This window comes from Muntiacus reevesi, chromosome 17 (genome assembly GCF_963930625.1).
Source record: "Muntiacus reevesi chromosome 17, mMunRee1.1, whole genome shotgun sequence".
Lineage (NCBI taxonomy): Eukaryota > Metazoa > Chordata > Mammalia > Artiodactyla > Cervidae > Muntiacus > Muntiacus reevesi.
The window spans coordinates 34,034,749-34,060,486 of record NC_089265.1 but is presented as its reverse complement, the minus strand read 5'-3'; the positions used below and the strand labels follow the sequence as shown (position 1 = coordinate 34,060,486).

Below are 25,738 nucleotides of genomic sequence, written 5' to 3'. Positions count from 1 at the left end.
ATAAAAAGATTCTTGATTATATGGATTTTCTTCTTTTTTTTTTCTCATATCAAAGGTATTCCATACAACAGATGCCAAGAACTGAGTGTTGAGCATCACTGTCTCTGAAATGTTCAAGACAAAAAGGCAACAAGAAGATAAGAAGGCGCTTTTGAAAAGTTAACATCAAAATGTAAAAGAAGCAACTACAAAAAGCCAAGAAAAACGCAGAAGATATTAGATGGAGGTACAGAGAAGGGCCTGGATTGCAAGGTCACAGGAGCAAACTGTTCTTTAAAAAGGAAGCAAATGACTGTGTTGAGATTTAAAAAATTAAAAAAAAAAATTCCTAGGCCGTAGCAAAGACAGGTCTTTAGCAAAAATTGCTGAAGTTACAGTGACACTGGGTCAAAAAAAGATGAGCAGAAAAAAACACATTACTGTTAGCCTATCAAAAGACAGCAGAGCAAGATCGTGGTAGAAGGGCGCGGACTGATGGAGCAGAGGCAACATACCATCTTCATCGGTTCGAATCAACACGGACAAGCTCTCAGGGCCAGGGCCGACATCAGTGTGGGCTGTCACAGTGATCCGGTATTCAGTCCATTTTTCCAGCTGTTCCAAAAGGTATCTGGTAGTGTCCGAAGGGATTCCCAAAATCTCGTGAGGTTTGTCGTCTTCTCCATCCACTGCAGTATACTTGATGGAGTATTCAGTAATAATGCCATTCTGTTTGTCCACTGGTGGAGGTTGCCAACTTACCAAAATACTAGTGGAACTTGGACTGGTGCAACTAATGTCTTGAGGAGGAGCTGACGGCTCTTATTTTGGTAGTGAGTTAAAGGAGGGTTTGAGTGAAAGGACAGGAGTGGTTGGAAAAAAAAAAATGATAAAACAAAAGAAAAGGCGAAAATAAATAGACGAACAAGAAGGGCAACAAAATGAAAATAAGACTTTGAAACTTAAAATTTTAAAGATAAATTTATGAACCTTGGCTTAGTAATATGAATAAACCAAAAAATGAATAAATGACCAAAAAGAATTGTTAAATAATGGGTGGGGGGAGTATGTGAAAATGAAATCTTAAGATAACAGAGCCTCAAATAAAATTACCTACCTGCAATTTAAATTCTTCTTCTAAAACAATCCCTCAGTATTCCCCAGCCCTATTTTACAGACTATCGAACTTCATAAAAAGCTGCAAACAGTACAAGATTTGTTACATGAGAGTCTGATGATGTTTAAGAGATGCCATTTCAAGCTTTGGCTACCGAACTGCATTCTGATTCATATACAGTATTCATTTGCAAAAAAGTTCTTCAGTGTGAAAAGTGGCAATAACTGTTAGATGCCCTTCTGCCAATTAAAATTTTAAAAAGGGAAATAAATAAAAGCCCAACAAACATAAAAGGGTTCCCTCTGACTATCTGAAAATCAGTATTCTGACCAGTTCTAATGACAAGTGTTAGCCTAACACTGATCATAGCCCATATACAGTGAGCATGCAGATCGATAAAGGATGAAAATGCAGTCCAAGGTTTACCTACCCGAGGATAAATGTCAGGCTGGTTGATTCTGACTGTAACTTGTACTTACCCTATGTCAGCTTCCAGCTTTTTTAAAAAAAATTATAACTCTTCTTGGGATATCATTGCTAGTGAAGAATTAGATCCCACCAGCAAATTTCGATAAAATCAATAAAAATCATCTATCCCTTACAAAATGTCAATAACACAGCCATTAAAAAGAAGTTTAAAAAAATCCTGAGAACCATCTGGGAAAGCTATGACTTATCTTCCACTTTGTATGTAGCTCTTTCCATTTTGCACATTAACTATTCATATAAAGTAGAATTTACATGACAGTTAAAAGATAACCTTTCTTAATGCCCATTCTAATATAAACTAGTCACCTTCTGCGTAATTCTTTTCCATCAAATAAATCAAACATATCATTATTTGAAAAAAAGCAAGAAAGAACAATGTGACTACTATTTTAAGTTATTTTTCAAGTTAGTAATATATATTCCTAAAGAAGCACAAAGAATTTGGATAAGATATATGTAAATACATATGCATATATAAGACAATACATATGATTGAAGAGTAAAACATTTCTATTTTTTTTTTTGTATTTGAACATGCAGTCTGAGTAGTTCTTTACATTCTGTGAACCTTAATAATATGTAGTGTCAGGTATATCTGATTATATAGACGATTATCAGTCTTTCTTAATTTACATGTCTGTGTTCTTCATTATAGGCAATCAAAATGAAAAGATCTTTGTACAGACAAAAAGAAGATTATCATGAAACAGCCTCGTAAATCTGGTATAAGATTTGCAAAATCACAAGAACATCATTTTTATTGATTCTGACTATAGGTTCTTATATCTCAAATTATGAAACTATTTCATATGCACTATCATTCATAATAAATGGAGGTGTTCATGTAACAGCAAAGACTCATTTGTAATTCTTTTTAAAAAACTGATTTGGTTTTCACTGCATTCCTACCCTCACACCTCCTATTCTGCAAGAGTATATGCAACACCACTTGAAACTCTAATAAAATAAAGCGCAGATAAGCTTTTGATGGGGTTACAAAAAGTGTTCTGTCTGTATGGAAGTATCTATGTGTGTATATGCTGTGTTGTGTGTTTAGTCGCTCAGTCGTGTCCCACTCTTTGTGACCCCAGGGACTGTAGCCCGCCAGGCTCCTCTGTCTATGGGCTTCTCCAGGCAAGAATACCGGAGTAGGTTGCTATGCCCCCCTCCAGGGGTTCCTCCCAACCCAGGGATCAAACCCAGGTCTTCCGCAATGCAGGCGGATTCTTTATCATTTGAGCCACCAGAGAAGCATGTATGTATCCATAGGTGTATATATGCAAAAAAACTCGTTTGTAAAAAAAAAACAAAAACATGCAAAATATAATATAAAACAGAAATATAAATATTTCTGTTAATTAAATGTCTGATTTTAAGAGTGATCTTCTGCAATATTACTTATTAGCCTGCTTGGAACTCAGAGGAGACATACAATACTGCACTGATTTACATGTTTGAGTTTTAGAAGAAAGGGAATGTTACAGGAATAAGCTATAATCAGTAAGGGATTAAGCAACAGAATACTAATACTTTTCATATGAATGATCATATGTTGAGGAAAACTATGAATTTTATCATCAAAAACTGAAAGATTTATCTATAGAAAATGAAATTCTGGAAGACTTGCTTATATGAAAGGAAACTCAGTTTCTAAATTCTATAAATTTCATGTTCTCTGATAGGTCTAAAATTTAGGTCAACAGAACATCCTCTTTATGAAATTCCATATATTCATTTGTACATATCTATGTCACTATATCACAAATCACATATAAAATATAAAATATTTTTAAAATCTAAGGAAACGCCAAAATACTGTTCAAGAAACATGGTTTAATAAATTATAGAAACTTATTAATAAAGAGCAAGCAGTAGTATTATATAAGCCACCAGACTTTCCATCAAAAACAACCTGGCATATAATACATTATACAGAGCAGTCCTCCTCAGACACAATGAATTCCATTGTGATAAACACAACTATGCTTTAGAGTAATAGTCTCCAAATGAAAAGAAACCTGAGCAAACAACATACAATTTAGGATTGCCAGTATACTTGTGATTATTCCATTGTTCCTAAATTTGTCCAAATACAGATTTTCTGTGAATGTTTCAAATTTTCACATGAACTACTTTCAAAGTTAACAACAAAGTAGGAACAAATATGTGACATGAAGACTTGGTCATTAGCAAAGTTAAAATCTGTGTCCTTAAAAAAGGTGCAAGTTTGGTCTTTTGCTATCTTTACTAAGCCCTCCTCTGATTATTTTGCAGTGTTCTCAACTTGAATTTTGCTTTACAACTTTATAATTCATTAATTGGGGCCTGATGCAACGCTTTTACCCATTTTTCTCAAGGAGGTTTCCTAACTTCTCTAAATGATTTCCCATTCCAGGAGTGAGAGAATGGGATCTGTCATTTGGATCCAGTATGAAAACCAAGGTCTTGGTACCCTAATCTCTAAAACTGGACACTTGCTGATATAGAGACTACCAACTATTAAAAGAACATGAATTAGCAAGTCTGTTGGTGAGGATAAAAGCCGGCAACATTTCCTAGTGAAAAAAAAGGGCAGAAAATAAGCAAAGAGAGACACCTACTTGACTGCATGGTTCTGGCTGATATTTCAGCTGTGGAAGCACCCAGGCCTTGGGGAGAGCGTGCTGCCAGACGGAAGTAGTACAAGCTGTTTGGTCTCAGCCCTTGCAGTCTGTAAGATGTCCCTGGCTCAATGGTGATCCGCTGCTGTGGATATGTAACAAGGGAACTTGATCATCTTCATTAAAATCTGTGCATATATTTTTATCACACTGCCCAGAATATCAGATATCTGTCATCAGGGTTATAATGTTATCAAAATGTCACAAACAGAATCAACAGTGAGTATCAAGGACCCCACTAAGGGAATCACATATTGAAGATTGTTGCTTTTTAGTTGCTAAACTGTGTCCAGGCTTCTGTGACCCCATGGACTGTAGCCAAGAAGGTTCCTCTGTCCATGGGATTTCCCAGGCAAGAACAGTGGAGTGGTAAGTTTCTACAAGTAAGACAGCTAGAAAAAAGGAAGTCAAGGATCTATTTAATGATGACACAGTGTTTCAAATACATCAGATAAGGGCAGTGACAGGCCACCACCCATCAAGGCATTTAAACTTCAAGGCATGTGTGTGGTTGTGACACTCCAGAATAGAAAGTGACACCCACTCCTGACAGCAACTGTGCGCAATAGTCCATCTGAAGAGATGTCCAGCTCATTCCCCATGACAGCCTGAAACCCAAGTATGGGCAAAGAAAATGTGGCCAGAAGTAACATAACAATGGAAACTGGCATACAGTTTACATGACAGTGTCATAAAAGAGATCTGAAATTGCCACGGTCAGCAGGGATGAAAATCAGCTGTTAGTTACTGAAGAAAGCTGGATAATGTATATGAAACCAAATCATTACTCTAGGTTGATTTAAAATTAATTTTTAAGTTATTTTTAATTGGAGGGCAATTGCTTTCCCATATTGTGTTGGCTTCTGCCTTACATCACATGAGTCAGCCATAGGCATGATGTATGTCCCCTCCCTCTTGAGCCTCCCTCCCTCCTCCCACCCCATCCCACTCCTCTAGGTTGTCACAGAGCACCAGATTTGAGCTCCCTGCATCATAGTGCCTACAGGTAGGAAAAAGAAACCACACTCTTCTATAACCTGACCACATAAAGGGCTTCTGAAATGTTTTTTTTTTTTTTTAAATTGAATGTTGTAACTCTTATTTTCATGTTTGAAATCTGCCTTTGCTATTTTAGCAAAAATATAGCTATCTATGGGTAATCAATCTCAGATTGAACATGAGTCTGTAGCAAATCTTAAAAAACACACTAATATGTAATCTTGTAATGGCATCAATAATCTTATAAGGCTTTTTATTAAACAGTGCTTGGCATTCATACAAACCAGAAATCAGTGAAGGGGAATTCAAATATAAAACTAAAGAAAACATCCTTAGGGTGTTCTAGCTTGCAAATAAAAAAGCATTCACAAATTTTAGACTTACCAAATAATAAGGGGAAAAAAAGGCATTTCCTAAATAAACATTTGCAAAGCAGAGTAGGGATGCCAAAAATCAAGTACCCATACCATTGCCAAAAGACCAGCTCTCTCATAACTGCTTTTATTTTTAATTGGGTATGCAGGTCAGGAATCAACAGTTAGTACTGGACATGGAACAACAGACTGGTCCCAAATAGGAAAAGGAGTACGTCAAGGCTGTATAATGTCACCCTGCTTATTTAACTTATATGCAGAGTACATCATGAGAAACGCTGAGCTGGAGGAAGCACAAGCTGGAATCAAGATTGCCGGGAGAAATATCAGTAACCTCAGATATGCAGATGACACCACCCTTATGGCAGAAAGTGAAGAAGAACTAAAGAGCCTCTTGATGAAAGTGAAAGAGAAGAGTGAAAAAGTCGGCTTAAAGCTCAACATTCAGAAAACTAAGATCATGGCATCCAGTCCCATCACTTCATGGCAAACAGATGGGGAAACAGTGGATGACTTTATTTTGGGGGGCTCTAAAATCACTGCAGATGGCGACTGCAGCCATGAAATTAAAAGACACTTACTCCTTGGAAGGAAAGTTATGACCAACGTAGATAGCATATTAAAAAGCAGAGACATTACTTTGTCCACAAAGGTTTGTCTAGTCAAGGCTATGGTTTTTCCAGTGGTCATGTATGGATGTGAGAGTTGGGCTATAAAGAAAGCTGAGTGCCAAAGAATTGATGCTCTTGAACTGTGGTGTTGGAGAAGACTCTTGAGAGTCCCTTGGACTGCAAGGAGATCCAACCAGTCCATCCTAAAGGAGATCAGTCCTGGGTGTTCACTGGAAGGACTGATGTTGAAGCTGAAGCTCCAACACTTTGGCCATCTGATGTGAAGAGCTGACTCATTTGAAAAGACCCTGATGCTGGGAAGATTGAGGGCAGGAGGGGAAAGGGATGACAGAGGATGAGATGGTTGGGTGGCATCACCGATCCAATGGACCTGGGTTTGGGTAGACTCCGGGAGTTGGTGATGGACAGGGAACCCTGGCATGCTGTGGTTCATGGGGTCGGAAAGAGTCGGACACGACTGAGCGACTGAACTCAAGGACTTTAAATAATTTAATGCTATTTTATGTTGTACTACAACATTTGTAACATGAGTACTTATATCAATGCTTTGGTTCTAGAATGTTTTGAGTTATTAATTGGAATTGGCTTTGATAGCTAAACCTAAAAGCACTGCTCTTAGAACCTGCTCACTTCAGAGATGTAATAAAGCAGGTTTAATAACATTAACTTAGTATAGCATTCAAAATGATGAGCTACCAGTCAATTGGTAATAGTTCCCTGAGTATGTGAGTCTTTTAAAAAAGTACTGTCAGTTAGAAATCAGGGCTGTTTTGCTTTGTGAGGTTGGCTTTTTTTAAGACAAAGACTGCTAAGAGATATAATAAAATGGCTTGGTGAATTGAGTTTTCACATATAGTTTTATACACTTTTTTGTCCTGATGTTCCCTAATGAGTTTAATGATAACAAACAAAATATATATTATTATCACATATTCCCATTCTGAAAATATTAGATGTATCTTAATAGTGATTTTTAGAATCTGTTCAAAGTATACCCACGGGCCAGTGTATCATGAAGTCAAGACAACAGATTCTAGAAATTGTCTAGTATGAGGCTTTGGGCAAATACTTCAACTTTTTTCTGTGTATCCATTTTGTTAACATGTGAAACAGATTAATAATAGAGGCTGATTCAGTTAATATATGTGAAACCCTTATTATAGTACCTTTAAATGTATGTTATTCTGATTTTATTTCTCTTTTTAGTAACTATTAACAATTTCTAACCTTCTATACTTTATTTCCATAACATAATCAAATTATATGTGTGTGCATATATGCGTGTGTGTGTGCGTGCCAAGTTGATTCGCATCTGATTCTTTGCAATCCTACGGACTGTAGCCCTCCAGGCTCCTCTGTCCACGGGGATTCTCTAGTAGAGAATTCTGCAGTGGGTTGCCATCGCTTGCTCCAGAAGATCTTCCCGACCTAGGGATTGGACCCACATGTCTTGTGTCTCCTGCATTGGCAGGTGCGTTCTTTACCACTAGTACCACCTGGGAAGTCTATAGGGCTGATACAGCTATAAATATACAGATACATAGATAGATACACACTCATATCAAACAATCAATGGCATACAAATGAACATTTGCTCTGGGGCATTTTTCTCTGAAACCAGTTGGGACAAATTCATCTACCCAAAACCTTGGCGCTCACTTAGTCAAGTGTTAACTGTGACTTAAGTACTTTAATGGAGAAGACAAAGAAAGGAAATCTCCAAATCTCAAGGCGTATATTCTTTTACAACCCGATACTTCTGTAAGTATCTTGGAAACCCGAATTAAAAAAAAAAAATTCATTAGAGACAATAGCTGATTTTTTTGTCTCTGCTGTCCTACCCCCATCAAGTCTCCAAATACTCCTTTCTTTTTTATTTTATTTTTTTTGTCAATTTTCTCTTTTTGTAAATAAATCTTTTCCACCAAGGTCCTCAGTCGATATCTGACCTTTTAATGGAACTTGGGTAAGTACACAGAGTGAGAATCGTGTCTCGATGCCATGAACGGTGACAAGCTGAGAAGCACAGTCTTACCTCCTCCCCATGCTCCCCATCTTTGTAGACCAGTTCATAGCTGGCGATGGTGTCTGAACGTGGAGGCGTCCAAGAGAGCAAAATACTTGTTTCGGATTCAGGTTCTGCCTTGAAATTCAGTGGCTGCCCTGGGACTAAAAACAAGAAAGTGAAGGATTAAGCTCAGTGTTACCAGAAATAATCAGAAATTCTTGCATTAATTGTTTAACCTTTCAATGTTCACATGTATTAGTTTAGTGGACAGTAAGATTTCCTACATGGTGCAGCTTAACCTATGAATGCAAAGCCCACTTTTTCTCCTTTAAGGGATACGGACAATGTTATGAATATTGTCCTTATTCTTGAGTGGTTTAATATATATGTAAGATGTGAAATTAGCAAATGTAAATATATCAGTTTCTGAATTCAACTTAAAGGTTAATATTTACTGTAATATTGTTATAAGCAATAAATGTGATGATATTGCTGTAAGCAATAAACATGATTTATATAAAGCACTTGGAATGAATATTGCCTAAATCACATCAAATGTTAAATACATAAAAGCTATTGCTATTTTACAACTGAGGAGGAACTTTCTTTTTAGTACTATAGTTTACTTTCAAAACAATTTCCAATTAGGTTTATAAAATCTCACCTTCACTCCATTAGCAAAATCTATAGTCAAGCATAATCATTAGTATTGTTTGTTACCAACCCGTTTTTAAACAGATGAAAATAAAGAGAATTTAAAAACCTAACATTAACAATTCTTTCTAACCTCTAAATGAGTTTACATGAGTTAATACACTAGACCCAATATAAATTTAATTTTGTCCCAAGTGAGAAAGAGTTAAATGACTGCACAATTTAAAAAGTGTATAGACTACACTTATAATCACAACTATATGAATTTAATACAGGTTTCCCTGGTGGCTCAGACAGTAAAGAATCTGCTAGCAATACGGGAGACCAGGGTTTGATCCCTGGGTTGAGCTGTTCCCCTGGAGAAGAGAATGGCGACCCACTTCAATATTCTTGCCTGGAGAACTCCATGGACATAGAAGCGTGGTAAGCTACAGTCCATGGGCTCACAAAGAATCGGACATGACTGAGCGACTAACACTTTCACTTTCATAGGAATTTAATAGAGGTCATCTATAATTTGTACCTTGGTCATGTAATCCATGCAATAGACAATTTGGAACAGCTATATATAAGATGAAATCAAGAACTGGATCTAGTTGAAAACACCTTACCCAAATGTTGAATTAGAATAAATTTTACTAACACCAACCTCCTAGTTAGCACCTAATCCCACGAGGTCCTCCACCCCTTATATACAAGGCTAACGCACTTCAGAGCATCAGTGGCACAATTACCCTTACTTACGTTGTTCTTGCCCAATGTCTACTCTGGCTGGTGCCCATTTCTTGGTGGCCATTAAATATTTTGATCATTGCTCCTCATATTATGGTATGTTTCAAAGTGCCATACCTGAATATATGTCCGTATGCCCACAAGTTCACATGAGAATTGTGTGTATATTTAAATTAAAAAAAAAAAAAAGACTAGGATAATACTCCACACCAGAGGAGAAAAGAACACCTCAAGTATTTTTGGCAAATGAGTGTAAGCATTCAAAAATATGTACAAACAACGTAACTTGTAGCTGATGTATGACATCAATTTCTTAAACAATAATTAAAGTATCATTTTCAGAAAGAAAGTCAGAAATATAAAATGTAATGCTTCCTTTTCTTTCTGTAGTCATCTCTCTGCAGTATGACTAAAAAACTGCCTTTTGTTTGAAAGAGAGATTCAAGTTTAAAAGGACTTACAGTGGTTTCTGGGATCCCTAATTATCATTTTATTCCTCATCTGGCCTATTAACCTGTGAGTGTGTGTGTGTGAACAAGTGCACACATTCATTGCTGGACTGATGTGTAGGGCCACCAATAATCAGTGATTCCTATTTCTAATTAATCTTTTCTCCCCTGTTGTACCACAGGTTTTGAGATACTCATTAATTTGATGCCTCCAGGAATGTACTTTCTGAACTGGATATCTATTTTTTTAAAGTACCTGCCCAACAGGTGACCTAATACAATCATTCACACTGAGGTGAGAGGTAGAGACAAAAGAAGATAAAGAGATCAAGAGCAAGAGAAGGCAGAACAGAGGGAAATGAGAAAACAATCAGGCAAATAGCAAATCAAAGAGAAAATGTATTATTTTTAAAAGGAGAATACCAATATCACAGGCAGGAGCAACAATGGAAGTCAAGAATGATCAGACAGATGGGGGAATGATGTTTGAATTCTAATATTCAGACGATGAAAGGTTTTCTCAATCTAAAAATACACACGCCTATGCATATGTATGCAGTCACTTCTTTTTCTCTAGTTTTATTCCAACTTCCACAAGTCTGGGGAAGAACACCTTGTGATAACTTCTGACATAATCCAAACCGAATAAAGTACTGTCAAGAATTAACAACATAGTCAGTACTGAAAGGCTGCTCTCAGGATAATAAATGCTGGTTATATATTTCCTCCCTGCTAACGCTAATAATAAATTGAGTGACAGTGACTGAAAACATTGTGGGAATCTAATTAACTTTTTCTTACTTAAACTGTTTACTTTTTTGCTTTTAATTTGTCTCAAACAAATTCCTGGTAGGTCCCGATGTTTCATCCTTGTTTAGTGCCATACACTTCCTTTAATCCCCTAATTCTCTTTGGTTCTATTCAAAGCCTTCTCTTTCTAAATAATGAAATAGCTACATCAAAGTCTCAGAGGGTGCAAATGTTCATTTTATCCTTGTACAAAGTAAGTAAGCAGTGATCACGCGACTGGATAGTGAGACATTTTAAATAATACAATGAGGTTGTCCTCCTCTGCTACATAATACAATGAGGTTCTCCTCTGCTTTCACCATCTTCTTTTGAAGTGGGCTGGCAGACGATTTATTAGATTGCAAACTTGTAGTAGAAACACCAGTGCCTAGAAATGCCAGGCAGATGAGGAGGCCATAGTCGACCTGGGGTCACGGGAGAGTGCCTGGGCCACCAGGAGTCAGTGATGCTCTGAGCCAGTAGACTGCTGCCTTGTGGGATGTGGGTTCAGCCTTGCCCAAGCTTCTGACATTTCAACAGAAGTTGATAATCAATCTTCTAGGTAAAATCTTTCAACTTCTTTATAATTTTAAATAAACAAATAGTTGAAATGAAATGAAAAACACTGTATTGGGCAAAAGATGTTCACAGACAAAATCTAGCATATGGACCAGGGCTTAAAAGATCTTTTTATTATATCAGGCTCTGTGCCCACGTGTGTCTTATGGATGAGACTACTCAGACTTTCTTGGGAATGGAGCAAGTGACAGTCGCTCAATCCTATCTGACTCTTTGCAAATCTATGGACTGCAGCCTTCCAAGCTCCTCTCTCTCTCGAATTCTCTAGGCAAGAACACTGGAGTGGGTAGCCTATCCCTTCTCCAGGGGATCCTCCCAACTCAGGAATTGAACCAGGTCTCCTGCACTGCAGGCAGATTCTTCACTGTCTGAGCCACCAGGGAACTGAGGGTTCACCTAAAGATATTGCTTCCTCAGCATCATTTAGTCAGTGCTGAAGCATCCATACTGAAGCTGAGGCTTCAAAGAAAAAAAAAAGCTATGATATTAATGTATTTATTTACATATTCCCCAAATTAGTCCTAATGATTATAATATATGTTTAGAAGAAAACACTTTAGTGGACTCCCAACTGTCATATTTATTTTGTCTGTGCCACTTGGAGATACAGGGGAAATTTCATCATCTGTCAGAATTTTACACCAAATACGATGCTACGAAGGCTCTATTAACATTTATATTTGTCTTCTTCCATACCCCTTTTCCCTCTTTCTCTCCTTCCCTTACCGTCTCCCTACCTCTCCCCTTTTCCCTCTCTCTCTCTCTCTAAGTATATATATATAAAATACTCTCACTATGTTTACACCTCAAACTTACCAACATTGTTTTATCTCATTTACTTCATGTTAGACTATGTACATTTAATTTTTATTCTATTAAGAACTTTCCTATTTTGTGCCATTTCTCTCACTAATGAACCTAAGTTTCATTTTATGGGAAAATCTAAGATTCTGGAAAACGTATGGAAGAAGAAGAACAACAACAACAAAACTCACCCAGAAATGTAAATGCAATAACTGTGACCAGACACCAAAAAAATATACTTGTGGAAAAAGAAAAAGAATGTAGAAATAGTTTTTCTTTAAAATTCTATTTAAGAAACCCTTATATTTGATGAAGTGGTGCTGTTATATCCTTCTACTTAATTGCTTATTTAATGTCCACAAAGAAATATAAATATGAGTTATCAATTTCCTAAAATAAGATTATAACCCATTGAGAAATGTAAAATATTTGCATAGTAATACAATTAAACTCCATACAAATATCTGAAGGCAACTCAAAGAGAATGGAGAATGAATAAGAAGTGAAAAGGAAATCTGCATGACATTTAAACTTTGATAATTAGAAGAAATCAAATTTCAGTAGATTTTAGAAGAGAAACAGGTTAGCACACATACAAGCTGGCTAAAAAACAATTTTACCTCACCATAGTATAAATATGACATGTACCAAAGAGACAAAAAAAAATTTTTTTAAACCCAAATACCTTATTGTTAAAATAGCTAGTGCTCTAATAAGGTACATATTTTTAAATGTGGGTATCTAGCATATTGATAAATGGTAACAAAAACAATAAAAACAACAGCCAGAATTATAGTGGTAGTAAAACAAAACCAAATTCAAACAAAGAGTGTGATTTGTAAGTGCTACAGATATATTATTGACAAAAGTAGTACTTAATACACAAGCACCTGCATAAATCTTGCTCTCAACTGTCATTAAACATCAATAAGAAAAAGTTAAATTTTATTACAGTTGTATTTACAGCCATAGCTCCTTTACACACTGCTAAAACAACTTAGAAAAAGCATTTAAATTTTTGTTATTGGAAATCAGTCTTTTCTAATTTCTCTCTATTGACTTTTTTTTTAAAAATATTGACTTGTAGATATATATTTAATAGTAATGAAAGATTTAAAAATTCTGGAAATCTAAAGCACAAAGTCTCTAAAATGTCATAGTTCTATAACAATTTTGCTTCTTCAAAATGTTTAAAGTTGATACCACTCATTAATACTTAGTAAATGCATATAATTATTTTCCTTTCAAAGACCTATACTATTAAGGTCTGCACATAAAAATCAGTACTTTCTCCAAGAATCTATTGAATGCATAGAAGAATTAGAGGTCAGACGTGTTTTCTAAAGAAAGTTCAGAAAAAAGACATGCATTAGGATTTAACAGTTTTAGGATTGTCCCATTAGCATGAACAACATACAATATTTATTTCAGTGCACAGGTTTAAGATGTTAATTTATTACATTTCTTTAGAAGAGTTTTATTTGTACTTCTTTTGTAAAATATAGTTTTCCTACATCCTTATATAATTACGTACATGAGAAAACTATAACAGACATCTTTTCCAAAGGTGTTTTTCCATAGCAGAGAGTTTTTTTCTAACATAACGTAAATACTTCCTTTGTCAATGACCATGCGGTCCACGTATTTCCAAGGTGAAATAGACACAAGTAATTATAATGCCAGAATTAAAGCTATGGAAACTCTGGATGATTAATCCATACATTTAGAAAATAATCATTTTAACCAAAACTTTTAAATATTTAAAATCATTTAAAGATTATGTGATAGTTTCATCTGCACTAATATTCTTAATTAAGGGAATATATTACTGACTATAAACAGATACCCAAGAAAAAGATACACAAAAAGGCAAAGGTTGTCTGAGGAACTTACAAATAGCTGAGAAAAGAAGAGAAGCAAAAGGCAAATGAGAAAAAGAAAGATATACCCATCTGAATTCAGAATTCAAAAGAAGAGCAAGGAGAGATAAGAAAGCCTTCCTAAGTAAACAATGCAAAGACAGGAAAACAATAGAATTGAAAAAGACAAGAGAACTTTGCAAGAAAATTAGAGATACCAAGGGAACATTTCATGAAAAATGAACACAATGAAGGAAAGAAACGGTATGGTCTTAACAGAAGAAGAAGATATTAAGAGGAGGTGGCAAGAATTCACAGAAAAACTAAACAAAAAAGATCTTAATGACCTGGATAACCACGATGATGTGATCACACACCTAGAGTCAGACATCCTGGAGTGTAAAGTCAAGTGGGCCATAGGAAGCATCACTACAAACAAAGCAAGTGGTGGAGATGGGATTCCAGCTGAGCTATTTCAAATCCTAAAAGATGATGCTGTGAAAGTGCTATACTTAAAATGCGAGCAAATCTGGAAGACTCAGCAGTGGCCACAGAACTGGAAAAGGTCAGTTTTCATTCTAATCCCAAAGAAAGACAATGCCAAAGAGTGTTCTAACTACCACACTATTGCACTCATTTCACAGGCTAGCAAGCTAATGCTCAAAATCCTCCAAGCGAGGCTTCAACAGTACATGAATCGAGAACTTCCAGATGTTCAAGATGGATTTAGAAGGGCAGAGAAAACAGAGGTTAAATTGCCAACATACAATGAATCATGGAAAAAGCAACAGAATTAGAGGGAAAAAAAAACATTTCTACTTCATTGAAACACTAAAGCCTTTGACTTTGTGAATCAAAACAAACTGTGGAAAATTCTTAAAGAGATGGGAATACCAGACTACTTTATACTTTACCTTCCTCCTGAGAAACTTGTATACAGGCCAAAAAGGAACAGTTAGAACCAGACATGGAACAAGGAACTGGTTCCAAATTGGGAAAGGAGTACGTCAAGGCTGTATATTGTCACCCTGCTTATTTAACTTCTATGCAGAGTACATCATGCAAAATGCTGGGCTGGATGAAGCACAAGCTGGAATCAAGATTTCTGGGAGACATATCAACTACCTCAGATTTGTAATGATACCACCCTGATGGCAGAAAGCAAAGAGGAACTAAAGAGCCTCTTGATGAAAGTGAAAGAGGAGAGTGAAAAAGCTTTCTTAAAACTCAACATTCAGAAAACTAAGATGATGGCATTTGGTCCCATCATTTCATGGCCAAATAGAGGGGGAAACAATGAAAACAGTGACAGATTTTATTTTCTTGGGCTCGAAAATCACTGTAGATGGTGACTAGAGCCATGAAATTAAAATATGCTTGCTCCTTGGGAGAAAAGCTATGATAAACCTGGACAGCTTATTAAAAAGCAGAGACATTACTTTGCCGACAAAGGTCCGCGTAGTTACAGTCAAAGCTATGGTTTTGACAGCAGTCATGTACAGATTTGAGAGCTGCCCATAAAGAAGGTTGAGCATGGAATAACTGATGCTTCTGACCTGTGGTGTTAGAGAAGACTCTTGAAAGTCCCCTGGACTAAAAGGAGGTCAAACCAGTTAATCCTAAAGGAAATCAACCCAGAATATTTATTGGAAAGACTGATGCTGAAGTTCAAGCTCCAACAGTTTGGCCACCTGATACAAAGAGCTGACTCATTATAAAAGACCCTGATGCTGGGCAAGATTGAAGGCAGGAGGAGATGGGGATGACAGAGGATGAGATGGTTGGATGGCATCACTGACTCAATGGACATGAGTTTGAGCAAGTGCTGGGAGATGGTGAAGAACAGGAAAGTCTGGTGTGCTGCAATCCATGGGGTCGCAAAGAGTCAGACACGACTAAGTGACTGAACAACAACAATAGATATTTTGATTGTCTATATTACTAGAAGTCACGAATTTACATCAATTCCATTTATATCAATAAGTATGACAGTAATCTTAGAAAAAATCAAAAGTAATAATGTCTGTCTTAAGCTCACTTTATTTCTAAACACCGTTTCTGCAGAATCTGATTTTAAACAAAAAACAGGAATATTACTGTCAGGCAACTATAGGTAACATAATGAATGTACCTTTCAGATTAAGTAGACATACAATATATATCTCTCTGGATACAAAATTAAAATATATTTGAGAAGCTCATATAGATATATTAATGACCCATTAATTTTTGTAGGTTTGGAAAAGACAAAATATTAGTGAGAATAATCATAAAGTTAAATTTTATATAACCTAACTAAAATAATATTTTATAATGGTTTTATGTTTGCTGAGCAGTGGTTCTATGAATTAGATAATCAAGAGCATCTCAGCATTAATTATATCAGAGCTAACATCATTGTATTTGGCAGGTGTCCACTAACATCAAATGGCCTTTGTTAATTAAGTCTGGAGAACAGATCAAATCATTGTGCCATTTTGGAAGGTTTTCTTAGCCTATTGATCTTGGCAGGCACAAGTCATCATGTCATTATATATCTTCTCAATCAATGGGTATTAAAATAACAACTATTATGGAAGGTTCTTGGAAATACCTTAATGTAAAAAAAAAAAAGTTAAACAGAAATAGATAACAGCTACTCTAATGCACCTGTGACCCATTCATCTAGATTTTTTTTAAGGTACAGAGTCCCTGGATCACATTAACTCAATTGCTCCTGTCACAATATTACCTTCACTCAGCAATGATTTATGTTACATTATGTCCCCTGGTAATACAGAAAATCAAAATATGGTCTATTGAAACACCAGTTCTATATCTTTCATTAAATTATGAATGAAAGCATTACCATCTGCCATTCCATGTTCTTAAGATAAGGATATTCATGATTCTCAAAGATTCTTATGTTTTGGTTGAATTTAGTTTCAGAAACTATTTGGTTTCTTAGCTAAATCTTCCTGTCATAAGAAAAATGAAATACTTTGATATTCATGCTAAAATTTGTCATTAGAAAATTAAGAACTAGATGTAGTGATCAAGTATAATAACCTTTTATTAAAAAGGCATTCCTTCTATTTCTTTTAGATAAATATATTTCTTTCCTATCTAAACTGTTTAGTGTACCTCTGTACTGGGATAATCAAATAGCTACTGCAAGTATTTCAGAAGTAAATCATACTTAATTCTTGGATACAATATATAAACCCTGTATTTCCTGCCTCTGTTCAAAAACCTAGTAGGAACCAAAAAAATAAGACATTTTTAAATTATTAATTTAAAAGACAATGGTGCTTCAGCAAAGGAAACAAAAAAGAAAACAAAAAGACAACCCACCAGCTGGTATTAGGATAAGGAATAAGGAACTAGTCTCTAAAATTGACAAATAGTTCATGACGCTTAACAGTATCAAAACAACCCACTCAAAATGGGCAGAGGACCTAAATAAACATTTCTTCAAAGAAGAATACAGATGGCCAACAGGCACATGAGAAGGTGTTCCATGTTGCTAATTATTAGAGAAATGCAAGCCAGAACCACAATGAGATATCACCTCACAGCAGCCAGAATGGCTACCATGAAAAAATCCACAAACAATAAATGCCAGGGGAAGGTGTGGAGAAAAGGGAACCCTCCCATACTGTTGGTAGAATATACATTGGTACAGCAATGGTATGGAGTTTTCTTAACAAATTAAAAAGAGAGCTTCCATATGGCCCTGCGATCCCACTCCTGGGCCTGTATCTGGAGAAAAACAAGATCCAGACAGATACATGCACACCAGTGTTCACTGCAGCACTGTTTACAATACCCAATATCCAAGACATGGAAGCAACCGAAAGTCCATTGACAGAGGAATGGATAAAGAGACATGGTACATATATACAATGGAATATAACCAGCCAATAAAAAGAATGAAATAATTCCATGTATAGCAACATGCATGAACCTAGAGAAGGTCCTACTACGTGAAGTAAGTGAGACAGAGAAGGAGAAATATCATAAGACATTCCTTATACATGGAACCTAAAAAGAATAAATGAAAATGAATTGATAAAACAGAAACAGACTCAGAGTTGGAGAACAAGCCGACGGCTGACAGGGGTAAGGAAGCGGGGCGGGGACAGTTAGGGAGCTTGGGATGGACATGAACTCACTGCTGTGTTTAAAATGGGTAACCGACAGGCACACACTGCATAGCACATGAAACCGCTCACTGCTATGTGGCAGCCTGGACGGCAGGGGAGTCTGGGGGAGAATGGATCCATGTGCAGGTATGGCTGAGCTCCTTCACCACTCACCTAAAACTATCACAACATTGTTTCTCAATCAGCTATACCCCAAGACCAAATAAAAATTCTGAAAAGTAACAGAAAAGATAATGGTGCTTAAAAGAATCTAGAGTGTCCAGTTAATAACCTATGACCCAAAGGAAGTTACTGAATCTTTTTACCTTTACTGATCCTCAATTTACTTGAGATAATTCCACATCTATCTAAATGAGTAGGAAGAATTAATACACCCAGAAGTAGACTGCCCAGCATGCTAGTTATGGTGATGATGATGATTATATACAACTGAAGTTATAAAATATTTCTGTCCATTATCTAATTGATAGTCTTGTTACGGGTTGAAGAGTCTCCCACAAAAATTCATATGTTGAATTCCTAATACCAAGAATCTTATTAAGTGACCTTATTTGGAAATAAAATTACTGCAGATATAATTAGTCAGTATATTAGATGTAATTAGTCATTACCAGGGTTAGAAGGTATCATTAGGTTGGGCCCTAATCCATTATGATGGATGCCTTACCAAAAAGGGAAAATTGGACAGAGAAACATGCACCCAGGGAGAAGGCCATGAACAATGTAGGCAGAAATCACAGTGATGCTTCTACAAGCTGAGGAATAGCCAAGATTACCAACAAACCAGCAAAAGCTAGGAGTGAGCCCCAGGGCCTCCCTCACAGGTCTCAGAGAGAACCAAGCCTGCTGACACTTGGTTCTCAAACTTCTAGTCACTGCAACAAAAGGTGATCCAATTTTGTTGTTTCAGCCACCCAGGAAGCAGCATTTTGTATAGCAGCCTTAGGAAAATTAAGAAAAAATAACAAAAACTACTACCCCTAAACTCTATAAGGGGTTATTACTTTAGATGAGAAAACTGAAGTTCAGAGAGATGAAGTAACTTCTCAAAGCTTATAGAGCTAAAAATGGAACTTATGGATTCAAACCTTGGTTCCATTACTCTAAAATCAGAGTTTCTTACAGTATAAAAGTTGAAAAATCTAAAAATCTAGAACTGGAGTATAGGTACATACTCTTTCTATATACTTTCTTATATCTTTAATGGTTAGTTAGCTGCTAGAATAGCATAATAAAAAATAATTCCAACAGTTGACTATTTTCAGTCACGAAAAAGAATGAGATTCACTGATTTCTACATTTTTCAATGATAAACTTATGAAAAACTTACTCTATAATACTTTCATGCATATTAACATAATAAACACAGGAGAACTGTGAATACAGAAAAAGTCAAATTGAGAAGATATATGGATGATTTTTAGCATAATTGTGATAAAACACTTCTGCAGTTATCTTTTTGATATTTAAGTGATAAATCCATGAACAAACCAATAAGAACCAAATAACAGTATGAAAATAAAGGTAGGAGAGCTATAAACATACTAGATTTCTAGTAGCCAAGGTGAATGTTGGCCATAAGATTCAGAAAGTCCACAGCATAAAAACAAGTCAATGGTTAAACATAAGTTTATCGAGTTTTGACAGCTGAGAAAATGTATTAATTCATTCTCAGGACAACCCATGAGCTATGACTACAGATTATAGACACGATCTCCAATTATATGGTTCATATGTGAATTCTTAGAACAAACCAATGGCATACTGCCAAGACGATCACAGATTAATGTAGGTTTGAAAGCGTCAGTCACTCAGTTGTGTCCAACTCTTTGCGATCCCATGGATTGTAGCCCTCCGGTGTCTTTGTCCATGGGGTTCTCCAGGCAAGAATACTGGAGTGGGTTGCCATTTCCTTCTCCAGGAGATCTTCCTGACCCAGGGATTGAACCCAGATCTCCCGCATTGCAGGCAGATTCTTTACCATCTGAGCCACCAGGAAGCCCCAATACAAGTTTAAGAGACTCCAACACAATAAATAGCCACATGAACAGCTCTCAGATATTTAAGAGTAAACCTAAAAAGAAACCCACTGTGGTTTATTCCCCTGTATGTGTGTGCATGCTCAGTTAGGTCCAACCATTTGGACTGTAGCCCACCAGACTCCTCTGCCCTTGAGATGTCCCAGGCAAAACTCATCCCATGACGAACTGATCAATTTGAATCTGAGACCACAGAAATCTGATATCCTCTTATAAAAATAAAACTACTAGAAGGACCAAGTTTTTCTTCATAAAATCATTGGTGTCTGCTCTAACATCCAGTAAAATGGGTGAATAAGGCCCCAAAGATTGATCTCAGATATTAGTAACTGTCTTTACCTGTGAGCCCATACAAAGAAAAACAATGAAAAACATTAACAGAATGTTAATTTTTAAGCAAGCTGTTTCCTGGCAACTATAAGCCAATTAAATATCCAAGGCCTCCTGACAAATGGTTTTAGTTTTAACTTTATCTTGAATTATCCACTCCTCTACAGATTAAATGAAAGGATCAATCCAAGAAGAAGATATAACAATTATAAATATATATGCACCCAACATAGGAGCACCACAATATGTAAGGCAAATGCTAACAAGAATAAAAGGGGAAATTAACAATAACATAATAATAGTGGGAGACTTTAATACCCCGCTCACACCTATGGATAGATCAACTAAACAGAAAGTTAACAAGGAAACACAAACTTTAAATGACCCAATGGGCCAGCTAGACCTAACTGATATCTATAGGATATTTCACCCCAAAATAATCAATTTCACCTTTTTCTCAAGTGCACATGGAACCTTCTCCAGAATAGATCACATCCTGGGCCATAAATTGAGCCTTGGTAAAGTCAAAAAAACTGAAATCATTCCAGTCATCTTTTCTGACCACAATGCAGTAAGATTAGATCTCAATTACAGGAAAAAAAAAAACTTTAAAAAATTCCAACATATGGAGGCTAAATAACATGCTTCTGAATAACCAACAAATCATAGAAAAACTCAAAAAAGAAATCAAAATATGCATAGAAACGAATGAAAATGAAAACACAACAACCCAAACCTATGGGACACTGTAAAAGCAGTGCTAAGGGGAAGGTTCATAGCAATACAGGCTTACCTCAAGAAACAAGAAAAAAGTCAAATAAATAACCTAACTCTACACCTAAAGCAACTAGAGAAGGAAGAAATGAAGAACCCCAGGGTCAGTAGAAGGAAAGAAATGTTAAAAATTAGGGTAGAAATAAATGCAAAAGAAACAAAAGAGACCATAACAAAAATCAACAAAGCTAAATTTTGGTACTATTCTATCAGAGTTGCTAATATAAAGAGGCACGGTTCTTCTGTTCTCTAAATGCTGCACGGTGGATGCATTCATTCATCTCCTGCAGAAAGTCTTCAAGTCATTTGGATACAAAAAGAAAGGATGCTACATATAGGGGTAGAAGAGAAACAGTTACAGACTATTAGGTATAAGCTATAAAGATATATTGCACAACATGGGGAATATTTAGCCACTATTTTATAATAACCATAAATGGAGCATTACCTTTAAAAATTGTGAATCACTATATGGTACACTTGAAACCTATGCAATATTGTACAGCAACCATATTTCAATTAAAAAAAAAAGATGTTAAATACATCCTCTTTTCAAAGGACTTTATTATTTATAGTCTTTCAGTATCCATGCCTGTTCCTTTTCACATGCCTGAACGCCTTACTTAGAAACTCCAAATCTCAAAAACTAAAACTTCTACTATCTTTGTTCTTTGTTTTTGCCCCTGTCATTTCTTAGCACCAACTCGTCTCCTCCACCCCACTCCCCATTCAGAACCAGACCTACCTCCTGTCTGAGTAATGACTTGAATATCACTTGAAAGAGGACCGTCTCCAATGGAGGTAAAGGCCAGCACTTTGACAGAGTACGTCTTCTGGGGCACCAGGTTGCCTATAGTGGTGATCTGGCTGTCAGCCACGTTGTGCTTCATCCAGTTGCTGACATGCTGAGTGGGATCCATCGTATAGTAAACTCTGTATCCCTGGATCTGCCCGTTGGGCTCTTCAGGCTCCTTCCACTGTACCAGAATGGTGGTGGAGCTCAACATCCGCGCCTGGACGTCCCGCGGGGCGCTGGACGGGGCTTGCTCCGAGGTCTGCGTCAGCACGGGCTCGCTGGGGGGCCCCCGGCCGATGTTGTTGACCGCGACCACCCTGAACTCGTAATCCGAGTAGGGGCTCAGGCCGGCGACACTGTAGCGTGTCGTCGCCACTCCGTCAATTTCTTTGTAAGGTTCCTCAGAGTTTTTAGGCTTATGCTGAATGATGTAGTAGGAGACAGGCTCAGGGTTGCCGGAGTCCCAAGTCAGGGTGATGCTTGTAGCTGTGCTCTCGGTCACGACGGGAGTTCCCGGAGGTCTGGGTAAGGCTTGAGGGGGAAAAGAGGGCCGTGAACACCCACCCTCTTCAAGGTATCACAAGATTCCGTAACTCTAGTATTAGAGTGATGGGGTTATGTATCTAGCGAAGACTTAACTAGGTGAAATCACAGCAAAGTACACTTATCTAAGTGGTCAGGATGTACAGTAAGACATGCGTAGGTGACAAACCCCAGATGACGAGAAGTGGATTGTATAGCATTGCATTTTTGGGCCGATAACGAAATTCACCACTTATTATCTATGAGATTCTGGATACATTGCTTAATTTCAGTTTGCTTTAGTTTTCTCATGTGAAAAATAGGAAAAAATGTATTACTGGAATTGTACAGTTGGGTAACTGTATTTCATGAGTTTGTGGTAAAGATTAATGAGCTAATCCAGTAACGCTCTTAGAATGTATCTGTCACCTTGAGAAAACAGTGGTTCCAATTATTACAATTATTGTAACCAAAAGCTTGGCCAATGAGACTCTTGCTTCAAAAAAATGATACAACTAAATACTAATAAACATTGAAAAGAGCAAAATTTTAAATATAATGAAAGGGTATTCAATTGCTATAAAAGTATTCATTTTGTTTTCAAGATGTATGACACAGACAACAGTATTATAATTTTTAAAATAAATTATCTAACCAATAATTTTAAGGTAACAAAGAATAATAATTTCAAATTAATCAATTTAAAATTCATGCTTTTTTACTTAATATTCAAAATATATTGAAGTAACTAAATTAAAGCCTATCCACACGTCTCTTTTTAAAATATTTTATTGTCACAATATGTATTCTATATCCAATATCAGTAATATCATATTACAGCTACATTAAAAACATTTCAATTAAATCCATATTTTAGAAATCTTGTTCCTTTTTTAAGAAGAAAAGCACAACTCAAAATGCTACTAAGAATAAAAGCCATCTACGTTGGTGGCCTCATAGTCAAGCACCTCACCTGGACAGTGATTCAAAAAGGTAGTGGTATTAGGGAAGACAGGAGAATTTCACAAGCTGATTTTTTTAGAGAAAACTCAGAAAGTAACACTCCTATAAACAATTCTTTAGTACTCTTCTTTCCTTTTCAACTTAAAGAAAATACAACACTCCTTACAATGGTAACTCTTCAAGAATAAAAAACTTGTACTTAATCACTATTACACCAATAATACCTAGAACACTGTCTAGACCTGAGCAGGTTTTTAACAAGCATTGAGAAATGACCACCTGAATAAATGAGTCCTCTCTCTCTTTAAGGTGCTTTTAGTTTCAATTCACTTTTTGCCATCAAGTTTCACCCTCATGTTTTATTATTTATGTTGGAGGAGGAGGGGGTAGGGAAGTAGCGAGAGTCAGGAAAACAAAGATAAGAAATTGAACAAGATATTAGTTTAATGTGACTCCTGCTTTTGCATTCTTGAAGGTCTTTAGTAAATCTTCAAATATTTAAAGCTGACATGGTTAGTATGGGAAAGGTGATTCAATATTTGCATACGACTCTAAGAACCATGGAATGATAATATTTGGCCAAGGGATTTTATGGAAAATAATAATAAAAAGACATTTGTTTAAATATTCTGGTCTGGCATTTTGCAAGAAAGCGGATAATCTGAATTTTCCCTAGATGCTTTTCTATATTCTTGAGGCAAGTAAAAATATTGCTAATTAAAGGTGTGTGTTTACTGATATTTAACAGATACTCTCAGTTACACTAAGTGACGCTGATTATACAGTACAGGTTTTGTGTCTATAATAGTATGCTTAGTACAGTAATTATATGTAATGAAACATTACTATTAATATTTTAAATGATGAAATATTGAAAACAGTGTGTACCTTGTTCTTATGTCACATTATTGATTTTATATGGTATATAGTAAGTATGTATATTTGGTCAAAGGTATGACACTGATTACAATGTGTGTGGTCCATTTTTTTGGGGCGGTGGGTCACAATTTCTAGAAGGGGAAGATAATTTGTGTTCATTTTGCAATAGTTTCAGACATTTGCAGGAATCTAAAGTTACTCTCATACTGACTCATTTTAGGAAAGTTTTCTAAAATTATATAAATACTGTGTAAAAAGAGTTGGTTCCCTCACATATTCATTTCCCCTACTTTGATTCAAAAGTAACCAAGGCATATATTTCTTTGGTTAGAGTCAGTACCCTTATTTCAAGAAAAAAAAAATTGTTGAGCACTTCACCTACACAAGGTGAGAGATGAAGCTAAAACAGAATATAATCACACTTGCATTTTGCATTTTAATGGCAGGGTCTATCAAAAATTTAAAGCATCTATTATTAGACCATGTTGATTTCAATCTATTTTTTTTTTTTTTTTTTGTCTTCTGGGATTTTGAGCATTTATTAACACTTACTTGAATTTTTCTGTTATGTACCTCTTCTCAAGGTTATGGATGAATATAAAACCTGTACACATCATCCAGACCATTACAGCTGAGCATGTTGAGCATTCCTCATCCTGCCCTGTTAGTGCCTGAGCATGGCTACCACTTAAATATTTTGATAATTATCATGACTTAGCTTGTCAATACTTTTAAGAGAGAATCTGCCTACCTAGAAGATATGTGTATCTAACATGATACCACAAATAAGACTGGGCTATGACATGTGAAACACTGACCAATGAACTGATTCATTTTAGGATTCCAAGAACAGACTTTGTAGAGGCATTAGTCAGTTGATGTGAGGGTACCTAGATCCTCCAAGCACGAACTACTGAGCATACCTTTGACAGTGATCTGTGCTATTGCTTCAATGACACCCAGTGTCGACATAGCTACACAGGTGTAATTTGCTGACTGTCTTACATCATTCAGTTCTAGGACATTTCTTCCTATTGGCATATCATCTTCAGGTGTCAGATCTTCTGCCCCCAACATCCACTTCACATAAGGCATTGGTGACCCCACAGCCACACAGGTGATATTAACACTTCCACCTGGCATGATCTCATGATTAGTGGGTGGGA

At 36.2% G+C, this 25,738-nt stretch overlaps 1 protein-coding gene across 7 annotated transcripts in view; it reads right to left on the bottom strand.

The window, feature by feature from the left end:
- The window catches only part of PTPRD (protein tyrosine phosphatase receptor type D), a 541,703-nt gene that overhangs the window by 186,969 nt on the left and 328,996 nt on the right, over positions 1–25,738 (bottom strand). For all 7 annotated transcript variants that reach the window (XM_065907691.1, XM_065907693.1, XM_065907692.1 and 4 more), the window contains exons 7-11: positions 25,496–25,738; positions 22,158–22,739; positions 8,286–8,419; positions 4,186–4,330; positions 495–800 (exon numbers count right to left, since the gene is read on the bottom strand). The exon at positions 25,496–25,738 is cut by the window's right edge and continues 27 nt beyond it. In XM_065907691.1, coding sequence (XP_065763763.1) covers positions 495–800; positions 4,186–4,330; positions 8,286–8,419; positions 22,158–22,739; positions 25,496–25,738 — 1,410 coding nt within the window. The remainder of the gene's footprint in view (positions 1–494; positions 801–4,185; positions 4,331–8,285; positions 8,420–22,157; positions 22,740–25,495) is intronic.